The 17,291-nt window shown below is 39.4% G+C and overlaps 1 protein-coding gene across 1 annotated transcript in view; it reads left to right on the top strand.

Annotated features, from left to right (window-relative positions):
* Positions 1-17,291, top strand: part of LOC134357440 (dynein axonemal heavy chain 8-like) — a 1,088,497-nt gene that overhangs the window by 432,947 nt on the left and 638,259 nt on the right. Inside the window, exon 32 of the mRNA XM_063069028.1 lies at positions 1,130-1,192. Within this exon, the coding sequence (XP_062925098.1) occupies positions 1,130-1,192 (63 nt within the window). The remainder of the gene's footprint in view (positions 1-1,129; positions 1,193-17,291) is intronic.

Consider the following 17,291-nt stretch of genomic DNA (forward strand, 5'->3'; position numbering starts at 1 on the left):
GTGAAATCTGTAGGGTTATGTACACGCAACCCTGTAAAAGTATCAGCAGCAATAGAACACACCTGGAGTCTGGTGTCACTGTTAACAAATCACTATTTTAGTAGTAACTATGTAATATGGTAACTTAAACCAGGTAAATCAAGAGTTAGATGTTCTGCATATATAGGTGTATAGATAAAGTTCCCAAATTCATTCGAGCTCAGGTGGTCAGAGTTGCAGTGTTACTATGGTATGTAAGAAAGTTCAGTTCAGTCCACGGAACTGAGGTGAGAGAGAGGTATTTGTAATCCAAATAAACAGGTGTCATCGATCTTCCTGTTGTCCTCCGAATCCTTCAAGTTAGCCCAAATGTGACAACACTAAGGGTACTGTCTCTGTCTTCAAGTGGTAAAACTACCAACCCAGGCAAGGATTAAACACACCAGTAGTTCCCACAGGGTCACCCTTACACGCACTGTGACAGCCACTGATCAATCTCTCTTGATTGATCCTCAACCCACCCTCGCGGGCACTCAAAGAGTTCAGTCAGTGACTCTTTTGTCACTAGCCTCTGTGTGTCCGTGAGAAAGACAATTGACCTTGCTTAAATTCACACACGCTGAACATGAGCTGTCCATCATGTAGCTCCTTCTCTCTCTCTGTAGCGACTCAGTCAGCAGTAGAAGACAACTTCTTTTCGTAACATTGTATTCCGTCTCGGTCTCTGTCCCTCCTTAAAGGCATAGTCCATAACAAATGAAACTGAAGATCCTATCACAGTAGCAACAATAAGCTATTGGAGGAACCCAGCCTCTGTTGAGTGAGATGACAGTTCCTTTCACCCCCTCCCTATCCCTCCCCCACCCCCAGGAAACACATTAGGAATACAGTTAGGTCAGTATGTTCATGTATTGGAAAGTTTAGGGGGATATCAGCTAAGTGAAACAAGCTCAGGGAGCTTAACCTGGCTGAGTTGAGCTGAAGAGCCTGTTTCTGTGCTGTTTTACTGTATAACTGAAAGCACTTATTTGTTTATCCCACTAAATATGTATTGTAAGATTAATCTTCAATAATGATTGTAAACCAACAGTTGTATAATAGCTGCTTGTAATTCAGTTGAAGATATTCTTTCTCTTTGTATGTTTTGTAGGAGGGGCCTATGGTTCCTGGTATCCTACCTGCAGAAGCAAGCACAAGGTTACAGATCTTTCAGGTAACAGTTATGAAAAGTATCTCTATAACTGTTGGTACTTAAGGACCATAAAATCATAATGTATGTCTTAAAAGTTCTATCATATATATTGCATCTTTGCCGTTTTGCTGTTTTCCACATTAAGGAAAAGGAGTCCTATCATTCAATAATGGAAAATTTTACATGAACTTGGAGGTCCTTGCTTTTCCCATCTCATTAATAACATTGCACTTCTGCATGTATCCTGATGTGCTTTTTGATTTAGAGATTATAGATACATAGGTTTTGAATTGCTTTGATTTGATATTGACTCTTATTTACTAAAATGTACTCTGAGTTTAATTAGGAAGTCTGCAGTTAACTAATTCTACAATATTTTAAATTCAAGCTATATAATAAGTGTTCTCCAAAAGGATCATTAAACCTGCATTCTTTTATATGCTTTTGATTTCCCTTATGCAGAGGAGACCACAATGTGAATATGAAACTAGAAAAGGTATAAGTAAATCTTTACTACTTCTGAAGAGAATATTTGAAATCCTAATTGATGGAAAGGGAGTAACCTTAAGGACAGGAGGTTTAAAAAAAAAAGCACAGAAAGATGGCTACAGATGTACTGTATGTAGGTTCCCTCCCACTTTATGATAGTGTCAATTATACCAGTGCCTATGAAGAGCAGGGTGACTTGTCTCAATTAATATCATTTTGTAACTCTTTCACCTACTGTAGTAAATTGCTTTCTGAGGATTGTTTTGACTTGAATCAACACCTGCCTCAATAAGGAACTGGACCTGCATCACTTATCCTATCATCACAATAGGTATACAGCAGATGCTGTCTGGCTGACTCCACTCTGTCATGTACCATTTAGATAACTAAAACATGCCAGGTTGTTATTCATTCACTATAAATCAGTGTTCAACACCATCATCCCCTCAAAACATCATCAAGCACCAAGACCTAGGCCTCTATACTTCTCTCTGCAACTGGATCCTCAACTTGCTTATTGAAGAATACAATCAATGCAGGTTGGAAACACCATGTTGTTCTCACTGATCATCAAGGCAGATGCTCCTCAAGGCTGTGTGATTCTGTGTAGAACCCTGGGTACTCTCTCTGTGTCATAGGGCGGTGGCTAGGAATGGACCCAAGTTCAAGACACAGACACTGAAGCACTAGGGACAGGACTAGGATACAGGCTGAGGGCAAGGACATGGACACGAAAACCAGGAACCTGGAACAGGACTGAACAAGAGACCTAGGAGCCCGGACTTGGACTTTGAGCCAGAGACTGGACAAGGCCCCAGTACCTGGGCCTTGCCTCTGGCTCGGACCCCAGAACTAGGCAAGGACAGGGCTTGGCAGGCAGGCAGGCAGGACGAGGCTGGAGTCTTCAGGCTTGGGGCTAGAGGCGAGGCTTGGCAGGAGGCAGGAGGCTGGAGTCTTCAGGCTTGAGGCTAGAGGCGAAGCTTGGCAAGAGGCAGGAGGCTAGAGACTTGAGGCGAGGCTTGGCAGGAGGCTGGAGTCTTCAGGCTTGAGGCTAGGCAGGAGGCTGGAGTCTTCAGGCTTGAGGCTAGGCAGGGTCCTCCTGGGCAGGGCGTGGATCACCACCCGACGGAGGCATGGGACAGGAGGACCACCCCTGTCTGCCAATGGAGTAGCAGTATTTTTCTGCTGCTCTTAGTTTTCTTTCTTTCCCCCTAGTTTAAGCTTTGAATTTAAAATTTTTACTTGTTGATTCTTGAGGGGGAACAATATGTCTATGTCTACAAGAAGTGGGAAGAATATACCTGAACCTCATGATAAAGGTAATGGGAAAGGAAAGGTGCAAAAGGAAAGATCTGATGAAATGCCATCGTGGGCTGAAGATATCGTTCGGACAGTGAATTTAATTAAGGATCAGAATGGATCAATTAAAGACCAACTGGAAAAGAATAGTAATGAAATGAAGTCATTTCCTGGAAAACTTAAAGACCTGGAAACTCAAGTTATTTCACACGAAGAGGAATTGAAGATAACTAAGCAAAAGCTGTCTGAAGCTACAACTCATTTGGAAAGATATCAAAATAAGATTATAGACCTGGAAACTAGGTCCGACGAAGGAATATAAGAATTGTTGGGCTACAGGAAGGAGCTGAAGATGGAGATCTAATGGCTTACTTTGGTAAGCTTTTCCACACTTTATTTCCTAGCATTCTATCAAAGCTGCCTGCTATAGAAAGGGCACACAGGGCGTTTATCTCGAAATCGAAGGACTCTAGTAAACCAAGATCTGTTCTGGTTTGCTTTCATCACTTTAAAATTAAAGATCAAATAATACGACAGGCAAGAAAACAGACAGTTTTTAGATTTATGGAATCTGAGCTCCGCTTCTGCGAAGATTATCCAAGAGAGATAATGGAACAAAGATCAAAATTTGCCCTGGTAATGAAACAAGCATATGATAAGAATCTTTTCCCGTCTCTGAGGTATCCGACAAGACTTAAAATTTTCCCTCCTAATTCTCGTCCTCGTACGTTTTTTGATCCAAAAGCTGCACTGGATTTTGTTCAGGCTTTGCCTGCCGCTGTCACCGACACCGCTGTTGAATGATCCATCTGAAAGGCTGTTTGGCTATTTGTATATTATTCGCATTTTGGAAAGAGGATTTATGAAGGTCACTTGTATATTTCATCGAGAGACTAATTAAAGAACACGGGAAGTTGTTCTTTGTTGCATATTATTGGTTTTCATTTGGAAAGATTTATGGTTTAAGTATCTCTGCTCAAATGATCTCTGGACATTTTATCACTAAGGGAAGAAGATAAGGCAATTTGTTCCTTTAATTTAATACTTCGTAGCTAATTGGTAGTTTTTCCTACTAATAGGGCTTTTTATATATTTTTCTGTTCTATTATAACATTTTATAATTGAATTTAAAGCTTTTTAAGGGAATTAATACTAAACTTAAAGATGGCGCTGGTTTTTCTCTCTAAGAGATAACATTATTTTGGTTCTTTCTTGTTTATCAGTCGATGGAATGTAAGTACCTTTTTTCCCGAGACTTTATTGTCTTTTTCACAAGGTCACTCTACTTTTTTACTTACTGGGGGGAGGGAAAGAAAACACAGACAGAGCAGTCAGCAGCTTTGAATTCTATCGTAGATCGCTTGCCTTTTTCCGGTTTCCGGGTGTGGGTGGGTTTAGAGTTAGTTTTTTCCGATTGGGTGGTTCTGGAGCATGCGTGTTTTTTATTTGGTTGTATTCTTCATCACCGCCGTCTTTGATCATCCTGCGTTGGTATGTGCTTTGTGCATGTATAAAGTAGAATGAAATTATAGTACGCTGTTCAAACGGATTAATATAATAAGTTGGAATGTATGTGGTTGGAATCATCCTATTAAACGAAAGAAGAATTTTAAAATTATTAACCAATTCCAACCTGATATAATTTTTGCTCAAGAGACACATATCAGGGCGGGAGATCAAAATAGATTTTTTAGATGGTGGAATGGTTTGCAATTCCACTCTACTTCTCAGAGTAAAACAAAAGGCGTCTCTATTTTCATTAAACCTAATATATTTATTCAAGAGGACATTGAATCAGATTCTAATGGTAGATTTTTAATTGTTAAAGGAACAATCTGTAATAGAAAAGTTGTTTTGTTTAATTTGTATAGTCCTAACTTAGATGATCCTTTTTTTTAAAAAGGTATTCGCTTTACTGCCTGACTTAAATGAATATATGCTCATAATGGGTGGGGATTTTAATTGTTGTTTAAATCCTACGATTGATAAGAGCTCAACCAATCAGCGACTTCCAAATTGATCCACGTCATTTATTAATTCCTTTTTGATTGATTTTGGGTTGATTGATTTGTGGAGGTATCTTCATCCCGACAATAGAGAATATTCTTTCTTCTCACACGTTTATAAAAAAATATTCGAGGATCGATTATATTATAATCGATCCCCGCTTCTTGCCTAGTGTTAAAACCTGCAAATATGACGCTATTGCTATATCTGATCATGCGCCTCTGAGTTTGTCTTTTGAATTTGATGATGTCATTCTTGCCCGCCCACCTTGGCGCATGTCTCAGACATTATTGCAAAACTCTGACTTTGTCACTTCCATTGAAACCCAGATAAAAGAATTTTTTTCTTTTTAATGATATAGGGGGTATGTCTAAATTAGTTATATGGGATACATTTAAAGCATTTTTATGCGGTCAGATTATTTCTTATTCAGCTAAACTTAAAAAACAAACTAAAGCAGAATTAGATAGAATTTCAAAACAAATTAAAGATTTAGATAATATTTATGCAATTTCCCCCAATACTGATTTATTTAAACAAAGGGTGGAACTTCAATCACAATATAACCTGTTATTAACTCATCCCATTGAAGGTTATTTACTTAAGTTAAAGAGCCAATTTTATATGTCTGGAGATAAAAATAATAAACTGCTTGCATCTCAATTAAAAATGGCTGCAGCCAAAAGGCAAGTCATGAAAATTCATAGGAAAGATGGTACCTTAGCTCAGGAATATGAGGAAATTAATAACATTTTTCAAGACTTTTATGCTGAGCTATATAAATCTCAATGTCCATTAGATTCCTCTAAAATGAATGCTTTTTTACGAAAGATTGTTTTTCCTAAAATCTCGGCTGAGGATCAAAAGATTCTCGATGCTCAAATTACTGAAGCTGAAATTCATAAAGCTATTTTTTCAGTGCAATCTGGTAAGTCCCCAGGACTTGATGGCTATCCCGTAGAATTTTATAAAAAATTTGGAAAGTTGCTCTCTCCGTATATGTTGGAAATGTTTAAGGATTCTTTTGCGAAAGGTGACTTACCCTCTACTTTTTATGAGGCCTCTATTTCTTTAATTCTTAAAGATAAAGATCCCACTGACTGTGCTTCATATAGACTTATTTCATTACAGAATGTTGATGCTAAGATTTTGTCAAAGATAATGGCTAATCGGTTGGAGAATATTTTGGGTAAAATTATTTGTGAAGATCAAACAGGCTTTATAAAGGATCGCTATTCCTTTTCAAATGTTCGGAGACTACTTAACATTATATATTCATCCTCTTCTAAAATTCCACAATGTGTTGTATCTTTGGATGCTGAAAAAGCGTTCGACCGAGTCGAATGGAAATATTTATTCAATGTTTTAGAGAAATTTGGCTCTGGTGTTAATTTTAATAATTGGATTAAAATGATATATAAAGCCCCTATTGCTACTGTTGTTACTAACAATTGTAGGTCTCCTTTTTTTCAGCTTTCACGGGGGACAAGGCAAGGCTGTCCATTAAGTCCTTTGTTGTTTAATTTAATATTAGAACCCCTTGCTATTGCTCTTCGTGAGGCTAAAAATATCCATGGGATATTTGTAAATGAGACCATGCATAAGGTCTCTCTTTATGCTGATGATTTATTGGTTTATATATCTAACCCTGACGAATCCATTCCTGCCCTGCTAAAATTATTTAATGAATTCAGAGGTATTTCAGGATATAAAATTAATTTTAGTAAAAGTGAATTGTTTCCTTTAAATGATTCTGTTTCTATATATGATAATACTCCTTTTAAAGTTTCAGACTCTTTTAGATATTTAGGTATTATAATTACTAAAAAATATAAGGATCTTTAAAAAGCTAATTTTGTTCCCTTAGTGGACTCTATGAAGTATTTATTTAGTAGATGGAGTCCACTTACATTTTCACTTGTTGGTCCAATTCATATAGTTAAAATGATGATTCTACCGAAACTTTTATATTTATTTCAGAATATTCCTGTTTTTTTTGACTAGGAAGTTTTTTGATCGGATTGATTCTATTATTTTATCTTTTATTTGGAATAATAAAAGACCAAGAATTAGTAAATGTCATTTACAAAAATTGAAAAAGGATGGAGATCTTGCTTTGCCTAATTTTAGAATGTATTATTGGGCTGTTAATCTGTGATGTATGTCTTTTTGGTTACACTGGGTTGATAAGAGTGATTGGCCAATTTGGGTAGACCTGGAACTAAAAGCTGTAAAACAGTTTTACTTAACCTCGTTATTGGGGGCTCCTTTACCTATGCAATTAGGTAAAGTTGTTAATTTAAACTTATATCCTGTGATTAAGTATTCTTTACAAATTTGGCTCCAGTTCTGCAATTTTTTTAATCTTAAAAAATTCAAACTTTGTAGTTTAATTTACCGAAATTACTTTTTTAAGCCTTCTTTGAGTGATCCAATTTTTCTACTTTGGAAAAATAAAGGTATTAATTCTTTATTGGATTTATTTAAAGAAGATAGATTGATGTCCTTTGAACAACTAATTGATAAATATTCTCTTTCATACTCACACTTTCTGCAATACCTTCAAGTTAGACATTTTTTACAAAAAATATTTAAGTAATTTCCCTTACATATTGGAGGCTGACCTGTTAGATACTATTATGGGTATGAATCCTTCGATTAAGGGTTCAATTGGAAGAATTTATAATTTTCTATTACAATGGGATAAGCGTCCTTTGTCTAAGGTTAAACAGGATTGGGAAAAGGACCTTAATTTGACTTTTATGACAGAGGATTGGATGCAGATACTGAAGTTGTTTAACTCTTCTTCAATTTGTGCTAGCCATTCATTGATTCAATTTAAAATTGTACATCGTTATCATTTGACAAAGGAGAGACTTTCTAAAATCTTTCCTAATGTTGATAGTCACTGTAAAACTGAGATAGCTACACTGACACATATGTTTTGGTCTTGTTCTATATTGGAACAGTTCTGGAAGTCGGTTTTCTCAAAATTTCTAAAGCACTTAAAATTAATTTACAATCTAATAAATTAACTGTGCTTTTTGGAATAGTTCCTCAAAATGTTCATGGTATTCATGTTATTGCATTTGTTACATTGATAGCTAGGAGGGCCATTTTGTTGAAGTGGAAGGATACATCAGCTCCCACTTTGTCATAATGGTTCTCTCAAGTGATGCTATGTCTTAGTTTGGAGAAAATTAGAAGTCGAACCTTTGAACCTTTATCTGATTTTGAGAAAAGATGGGGCTCATTTGCTCGTTATTATCATTTAAGTTAATTGATATAATTTTTCCACGATCTAATTGTAAATTCTTTTAGCATATTTTCTTTTCTTGCTGGCAGTTTGATGTTTATTTTCAGAAGCTTTCTGTATGACGCATGGCTCCAGGGTTGTACACCTAATGGGTTCTCTTTTTTTTTCTCACTTTTCTGCTCAGTTGGTTTTTTTTTGTTATCACAAAATTTTGTTTTCAATCTTTAAGATGATGAGTTTTTTTTTGAGGCATTGTAAGTGTTGTTACTTCGATGTACTCATGTTATTTTACCTATATATGCAATAAAAAGATTTGAAAAGAGGCATGGGACAGGAAGAGACAGAAGCAACTGCAGATAACGGCAATACGGCCTGGCTTACCCCGACGGAGGCAAGGGACAGGGAGGGACAGAACCAACCGCAGGTAACAGCAAGACGGCCTGGCTTACCTGGGCGGAGGCAAGGGACAGGAAGGGAGCTAGGTATAGGGTGGCTCCAGGACAAGACTGCAGGCGAGACAAGGCGAGAGTTACCAGCAAGACAAGGCAAGGCTTCAGGCAATGCAAGGCGAGATGAGAACTTCAGGCGAGGCGAGAGTTACCGGCAAGACAAGGCAGGGCTTCAGGTGAGGAAACAGAAGGCAGAGGAAGGGATACAAGGAGTAAGGACAAGAGCAATCCAGCCACCACACCCTGGTCTCTGAAGGTATTTATGCAGCCAGCCCCATTGAGCATCAGCTGCCTTAATTAGTGCTTAACAGGAACAGAAACGGTAGACAGGAAAACCTGAAGCAAGGGTCGATGGACCGGAATGTGGACTTCACTGACCGGACCATGACACTCTGCACCTATGACTGTGTAGCGATGCCAAGCTCCAATGCTGTCTACAAATTCATCAATTATACCACTGTTGTTGGCAGAATCATGAATGGTGCCAAGTTAGGTCAGCTGATGAGTGACATCATAACAACCTTCAGCTCAGTGTCAGCAAGACCAAGAAACTAATTATGGTCTTTAGGAAGGGGAATTCAAATGAACATTCACCAGTCCTCTCTGAAGGATCTTCAGTGGAAAGAGTGACCAGCTTCAAATCCCTGGATGTTAACATCTCGGAGGACCTGTCTTGGGCCCAACACATAAATGCTTTCATGAAAGACCCATGCTTTTGTCTCTACTTTCTTAGTAGTTCAAGGAGATTTGCCATGTCACTGAAGACTGTCAGATATCTACGGATATACAGTGGAAAGCATTCTGGTTGCATAATGATCAAGTATGGAAATTCCAATGCATAGGAATGCAAGAAGTTACAGAGAATGGTGGATTCAGACAGTTCCATTGTAAGTACAGTTCTCTCCACCATCGTCAAGTGAAGTCATAGGAAAGTGGTATCTATAATCAGAGATCACTACCATCTCAATTCCTGCCATCAGGCAGGAAGAACAAGAGCCTGAAGACCCTCCCTCAAGGTTTAAAATCAGCTTCTTCCCCACTGGCCATCACGTTATTGAACTGACCTGAAAACCTCAGCATACGTCAGACTATTTATTTTCTCTTTCTCTCTTAATCTTATATTAATATCATCATGCTTTTGTTTATTTTGGAGAAGCTAAAGTTGTGTATGATATATGTTAATTTACCTAAGAACATAAGAAATAAGAGCGGGAGTAGACCATCTGGCCCGTCAAGCCCATTCTGCCGTTCCATAAGATCATGGCCGATCTGGCCATGGATTGATCTTCACCTACCTGCCTTTTCCCCGTAACCCTTAATTCCCTTACTAAAGCTCCATCACATTCACTTCCTTAATATCTACATGTTCAAGCTTTTCAGTCTGCTGTAAGTCATCCCTACAATGGCCAAAATATTTTTCCGTAGTGAATACTGAAGCAAAGTATTCATTAAGAACCTCTGCTATCTCTGGTTCCGTACACACTTTTCCACTGTCACACTTGATTGGTCCTTTTCTCTCACGTCTTATCCTCTTGCTCTTCACTTACTTATAGAATGCCTTGGGGTTTTCCTTAATCCTGTCCACCAAACCCTTCTCATGGCCCTTTCTGGCTCTCCTAATTTCATTCTTAAGCTCCTTCCTGCTAGCCTTATAATCCTCTAGATCTCTATCATTACCTAGTTTTTTGAACCTTTCGTAAGCTCTTCTTTTCTTCTTGACTAGATCTACAACAGCCTTTGCGCACCATGGATCTTGTACCCTACCATCCTTTCCATGTCTCGTTAGAACGTACCTACTCAGAACCCCATGCAAATATCCCCAGAACATTTGCCTAATTTCTTCCGTAGGTTTCCCTAAGAATATCTGCTTCCAATTTATGCTTCCCAGTTCCTGCCTGATAGCCTCATACTTCCCCTTACTCCAATTAAATGCTTTCCTAACTTGTCTGTTCCTATTCCTCTCCAATGCTATGGTAAAGGAGATAGAATTCTGATCACTATCTCAAAAATGCTCTCCTACTGAGAGACCTGACACCTGACCAGTTTCATTTCCCAATACCAGACCAAGTACAGCCTCTCCTTTTGCAGGCTTATCTAAATATTGTGTTAAGAAACCTTCCTGAACACACCTAATAAGCTCCACCCCATCTAAACCCCTCGCTCTTGGGAGATGCCAATCGATATTTGGGAAATTAAAATCTCTCACCACAACAACCCTGTTATTATTACACCTTTCCAGAATCTGTTTCCCTATCTGCTCCTCGATGTCCCGTTACTATTGGGTGGTCTATAAAAAACACCCAGTAGAGTTATTGACACCTTCCTGTTCCTAACTTCCACCCACAGAGACTTCATAGAGAATCCCTCCATGATTTCCTCCTTTTCTGCAGCCGTGACAGTATCTCTGATCAACAGTGCCGCGCCCCCATCTCCTTTGCCTCCCTTCCTGTACTCCTCATCTTTGTCCTATATCTACTTCCCCAACTCTTGAGGCCATATCCCCTAGTTCCAGTCTCACCTACCAGTGGAAACAACTTTTCTGCCTCTGTTTTATCCGTCCCTTTCATAATTTTATATGTTTCTGTAAGATCTCCTCTCATTCTTCTGAATTCCAGCAAGTACAGTCCGAGGCGACTCAATCTCTCCACATAGTCTAACCTCCTCATCTCTGGAATCAACCTGGTGAACCTCCTCTGCACCACCTCCAAAGTCAGTACAATCTTCTTCAAGTAAGGAGACCAGAACTACACACAGTACTCCAGGTATGGCCTCACCAGTAGCCTGTACAGTTGCAGAATAACCCTCCTGCTCTTAAATTCAGTCCATTCCATGGCCTTCTTGATAGCCTGCTGCACCTGCAAACCAACCTTTTGTGATTCATGCACAAGCACTCCCAAGTCGAGGCGAGAGTTACCGGCAATATTTTACTATTTAAATAATAATCTGCTCTTTCATTTTTCCTTCTCAAGTGAATGACCTTGCATTTACCAATATTGTACTCCATCTGCCAGACCCTTGCCAACTCACTTAACTTATCTGTATCTCTCTACAGGCTCTCCATATCACTATTTGGTTTTCTACTCAATTTAGTATCATTAGCAAACTTAGATACACTACGCTCAGTCTCCTCTTCCAGATCGTTAATGTATATTGTGAACGGTTGCAGGCCCAGCACCGACCCCTGTGGCGCACCGCTCTCCACTGATTGCCAACCAGAGTAATACCCATGTATCCCAATTCTCTGCTTTCTATTCATTATAACCAATTCTCTATCCATGCTAATATGTCACCCCTAACTCTATGCATCCTTATTTATGGATAAGTCTTTTATGTAGCATCTTATCAAACGCCTTCTGGAAATACAAGTAAATAACATTCATCTGTTCCCCTCTATCCACTGTGCTCGTTATATCCTCAAAGAACTCCAGTAACTTTGTCAAACAGGACCTGCCTTTGTTGAATCCATGAGGTGTCTGCCTGATGGATCCATTTTTTTTCCAGATGGATGCCTCGCTATTTCTTCTTTAATGATAGCTTCAAGCATTTTACCAACTACAGATGTTAAATAAACTGGCCTATAGTTACCTGCCTTTTGCCTACTTTTTTTTTGAACAATGGCGTGACATTCGCCGTCTTCCAATCTGCCGGGACCTACCCAGAGTCCAGAGAATTTTGGTAAATCATCACCAAAGCCTCTACTATAATTTCTGCCATTTCTTTCAGTAACCTGGGATCCATTCCATCAGGACCAGGGGACTTTAGGCCCACAAGTCTGCTTATAATTTAAGTTTATGTTAACTTATTTTTGCTCTCTACTTATAATGTACTGTGCCGCTGCTGCTGCAAAAACAGATATTCATGTGCACATATGCCCATGACAATAATAAACTTGAACCTGAACTTGTAGACGGAGCAGTGAACCAGAGCATTCCACCTTAAGATTAGTGAAAGGTGTGGGGACCTTGAAATCATATTTCAACTGTTAGAAATTAAGGAAGCTGATCCATTAAATCTGGAGGTTTGTATATTTGGAGTTGAAAGTATGATAAAATTATTCCTACAGATACAAGAGATAGCATGGCCCAGATGGTGAGGATCTTTGATGATTGATGTTGCCTTTCTGAGGCAGTGCTTCCTTGTATGTGCTACCGATGGTTGGGAGGGATGTGCCAGTGATGTATTGGGCATAGTCCACTGCTCTCTTGGGGGTGTTCAAGTAGCATTGCCAATTTTCTCACTCCCAAATAAGGGACAAAAGTAGCAGTCAAATACGGGACACGTGTTTACCCCGAGAAAGACTACCATGACCATGAAGCCTTGCGCGGGCACCTGTGTGCACATGCGTGCATGTGCCGATTTTCTTTCTACAAATCAGTTTTGGCTTAATCTTCCCGATTCTGTTAAGTGAAACTACACCGTACATACATTATTTCTATTTTATATAGGCTGTGTGTTTATCATATCATTCCTGCTTTTACCATATGTCATTGTTATTTTAGGTTGTATGTGTTATTTGGTATGATATGGTAGGTTAGTTTTTGGGTCAGGGAACGCTCAAAAGTTTTTCCCATATAAATTAATGGTAATTGCTTCTTCGCTTTATGCCATTTCGGCTTACGAACATTTTCATAGGAACATTCTACCTTAGCGGGGGAAATACGGGACAAGGGTGGTGCTGTATGGGATAAACCAATTTAGCCCAATATATGGGATGTCCCAGCTGATACGGGACAGTTGGCAACCCTATGTTCAAGTTCAACAGTGCGTGACAGGGAATGAGGAAAGGTGCAGCTGACTCATATCATTTCATATCGCCAAATCATATCGTTTCCTTGCGGCCCAGTAGCACATGTTTTACGGCCCGGTACCAGTCCACGGCCCGGTGGTTAGGGACCACTGCTCTTGAAGATCAGCTTGGTAATTTAAGTTTGCAGCCAAAAGAGATCAAGGAAATCTTAAATAATATTTTTGGATGTATTTTTTCTTGTCTCACTGCTGCCATCAGGTCGAAGGTACAAGAACCTCAGGACTCGCACCACCTAGTTCAAGAACAATTATTACCCCTCAAATATCAGGTTCTTGAACAAAAGAGGATAACTGCACTAATTCTATTTCTGGTGTTCCCACAACCAAAGATCTTACTTTAAGGACTCTTCATCCTGTTATTTCATGCTCTTGTTATTTATTGCTATGTATTTATATTTGCATTTGCAGTTTGTTGTCTTCTGTGCTCTTGCTGTTTCATTGATCCTGTTTACAGTTACTGTTCTGTAGATTTACTGAGTGTGCTCACAGGAAAAAGATTGTATATGGTGACATGTATGTATAATAATAAATCTTTGAACTTTGAACTTTACTTAGGAGATATAGAGCTGAAGCAAAAGAGTAGTAAGGTCATTGACTGTACCCAGATTAGTGACTTGGAAGAGGAACTATCAGCTATCAAGGCAAATTAGGGTAGATAAATCCTCAAGGCCAGTCATGTCCACTTTGACCTTGTGGGAGACTAATGCAGAAATTGTGAGGGCTCCAGCAGAGAAATTTTAAATGTCCTTAGTCACACGTGAAGTACTAGAGGACTGGAGGATAGCTAATGTTGTCCTGTTGTTCTGGAAAGGCTCAAAGAATAAATTTGATATTTATAGGCTTGTGAGCCCAACATCAGTCGTGTCTAAATTATAAATATCTATATTAATGATTTAGATGATACTGTGGTAAAATGGATCAGCAAATTTGCAGATGGCATCAGGATTAGGGGCATAATATATAGTAAGGAAAGCTATCAGTGTGATCCAGTCAGCTGGGAAATTGGGCTAAAAATGGCAGTTGGAATTTAATGCAGCCAAGTGTGAGGTGTTGCACTTTCGGAGGTCAAACCTAGGTAAGATCAACATAGTGAATAATAGGGTTTTGTGATGTGCCATAGAACTAAGTGACCTGGAAATACAGATCTTAATTCCTTGAAAGTGACATCACAGGTAGATTGAGTTGTAAAGAGAGCTTTTGGCACACTGACGTCCATAAATCAGGGCATTAAGTATAGGGGTATAGATGTTATGTTAAAGTTGTACAAGGAATTGATGAAGTCAAATTTAGAATAGTGTGTGCAATTTCAGTCTCCTACATACAGGGGAGATATCAATAAGGTTGAAAGATTGCACAGAAATTTTACAAAAATGTTGCCGGGATTTGAGGACCTGAGTTACAAGGAAAGGTTGAATAGCTTACGACTTTATTTTCTGCAACACAGGAGAATGAGGGGAGGGTTTATAGAGGTGTATAGAATTATGAGGTATGCATTCACCCTATCTCTACCCCTCATGTTGGATGAGACTTTAAAGAGAAGTCATAGGATAGGGTGAAAAGTGAAATATTAAAGGGGAATCTGAAGGGAAACCATCACTCAGAGGGTGGTGCAGATTTGGAATGAGTTGTTCGTGGAAATGATAGTTGCAGATTCAGTTATTACACTTAGGAGAAGTTTAGATAGGTACATGGGTGGGAGGGGTTTGGAAGGATACAGTCTGGGTGCACGTAAGTGGGACTAGGTAGAAAGTCAGTTCGGCATGGACTAGATCGGCTAAAGGACTTGATTCTGTACTGTAGTACTCTGTGATTCTACTTCGGTTAAAGTGTTCAGTACAATCCTAACCTTCTTAACCTCTTAAGAAAGTAAAGACACTAGCGTGAGTGTGAGTGTGTGTGTGCTTGTGTGTGTGTGTGTGAGAGAGAGAGAGAGAATGGGAACTTTAATATCTACCATTAAAAATGGCTCAGTAGCATCATGTGACTAAGCTGACTGTAGGCATTATTGGATAATGGGTAGCTACCAGAATCTTTGACAAGTGGTGAAACAACCAACATGACAGGAAAACAAAATGGCTTAATTTTAGTAGTGTTAAGGATCTGGCCTGAACACTGGGTTGAAGGGCCTCTGCTGGTAGCTCTGGATCAGGACAGTCTTTAATTTCTGTTTTCTTTCACCTGGCCATGTGGGTTCTGGCCCAGCCCCTTTCCTTTTTGGATTTCCTCCAATTACCTGCTTGTCTCCTCATTTGCGCCCACCCGTTTCCAATTTTCACTCATTATCCTGTCCATTTAAACCCTGCCTTGACAAGCATTCTCTGCCAGTTCGTCCGAACTCTGACCTGTGTTGTTCTAGCCTGCCATTGCAACTTCTGCCAACCGATTCTGCCTGATTCTGTGTTCTGGATTTTGCCTGTTCCTGGACCTGATTTTTGCCTGTGTTCTCTGGATTGTCTGCCCTCGCCTGACTGCCTTTCCGGTAAGACCTCTGCCTGCCATTTTGGATTCGTGCCTGCCTTCTGTTTTTGAAAGACTGTTGCCTTTGTGCTCCCTAATAAATCCTGGTGAGAAAGTATTCATTGGTCTGCACTTGAGTCCCACCGAAACCCGACAAGTAGTTACTAATCTATCTAGCTCAAATACATCTGTCATGGACAATGATTCTAGGGGTAACTATGGTGCTGTTCATATGTTAACAGTCTAAAGACAACCTCTGTTGGACAATGTGGGTCATCATTGTGATAAATGAAATGGATTTACAATAGTTCTGTCAACTCTGAATATATTATTGAAATTATCCAGGAGACTAACTTCATTCAATAAGGTGTCTGGAAGACCACATGAATTCTGTTAGTCTTATTAAGTTACAACATAAAATTTATGTTCAACAGCAGAAGTAGCTTTGAGGAAGAGAGCTAAGTGGACTTGCAGTCAACAGATTATATTTTCCAAGGATATTTCCATCCCTAGCAATGGTGAAACAGTGAATAAATGCAAAAGACAAAACTAACAAACCTTTGCTTCTTGTAGTTTGAGGGCTAACTTCAACGACTTCATCAATGACCTTCCCTCTATGATGAGGACAGAAATGAAGTTTAAGCTGTGTTCAATTCCATTCACAACCCCTCAGATAAAAAAGCAATCTGTGCTCATGTGCAGTAAGACCTCCATGCAGCCACAAGCTGCAGTGTTCATTGTCATCATTATGGCTCTGGGCTTCTATTCACTAGAATTCAGAAGAATAAGGGGTGACCTCATTAAAACCATTCAAATGGTGAAAGGCCTTGATAGAATGGATGTGGAGATGTTTTCTATGGTGGGAGAGTCTAAGATCAGAGGACACAGCCTCAGAGTATAGGGGCATCCTTTTAGAATAGAGAAGAGGAGGAATTTCTTTAGCCAGAGAGTGGTGAATCTGTGGAATTCATTGTCACAGGCAGCTATGGAGGGCAAGTCCTTATGCATACTTAAAGCGGAGATTGATAGATTCTTGATTGGTGAGGGCATGAAGGGAACAGGAATAAGGCAAGAGATTAGGGCTGAGAGGAAGATTGATTAGCCACAATGAAATGGCAGAATAGACTGGATGGGCCAAATATCCTAACTCTGCTCCTATATCTTTTGGTCTTTTGTGCCGTGTCATATGACATGGGCGATCATGGTCTACGCCTACGATTGTTCTTGGAAAATTTTCAGCAGAAGTGGTTTGCCAGTGCCGCCTTCTGTGCAATGTCTTTACAAGACTGGTAACTTGAGCATTAATCAATACTCTACAGAGATTGCCTGGCATCAGTGTTGCATAAACTGGGTGTGA

This window comes from Mobula hypostoma, chromosome 2 (genome assembly GCF_963921235.1).
Source record: "Mobula hypostoma chromosome 2, sMobHyp1.1, whole genome shotgun sequence".
In the NCBI taxonomy this organism is placed as follows: Eukaryota; Metazoa; Chordata; class Chondrichthyes; order Myliobatiformes; family Myliobatidae; genus Mobula; species Mobula hypostoma.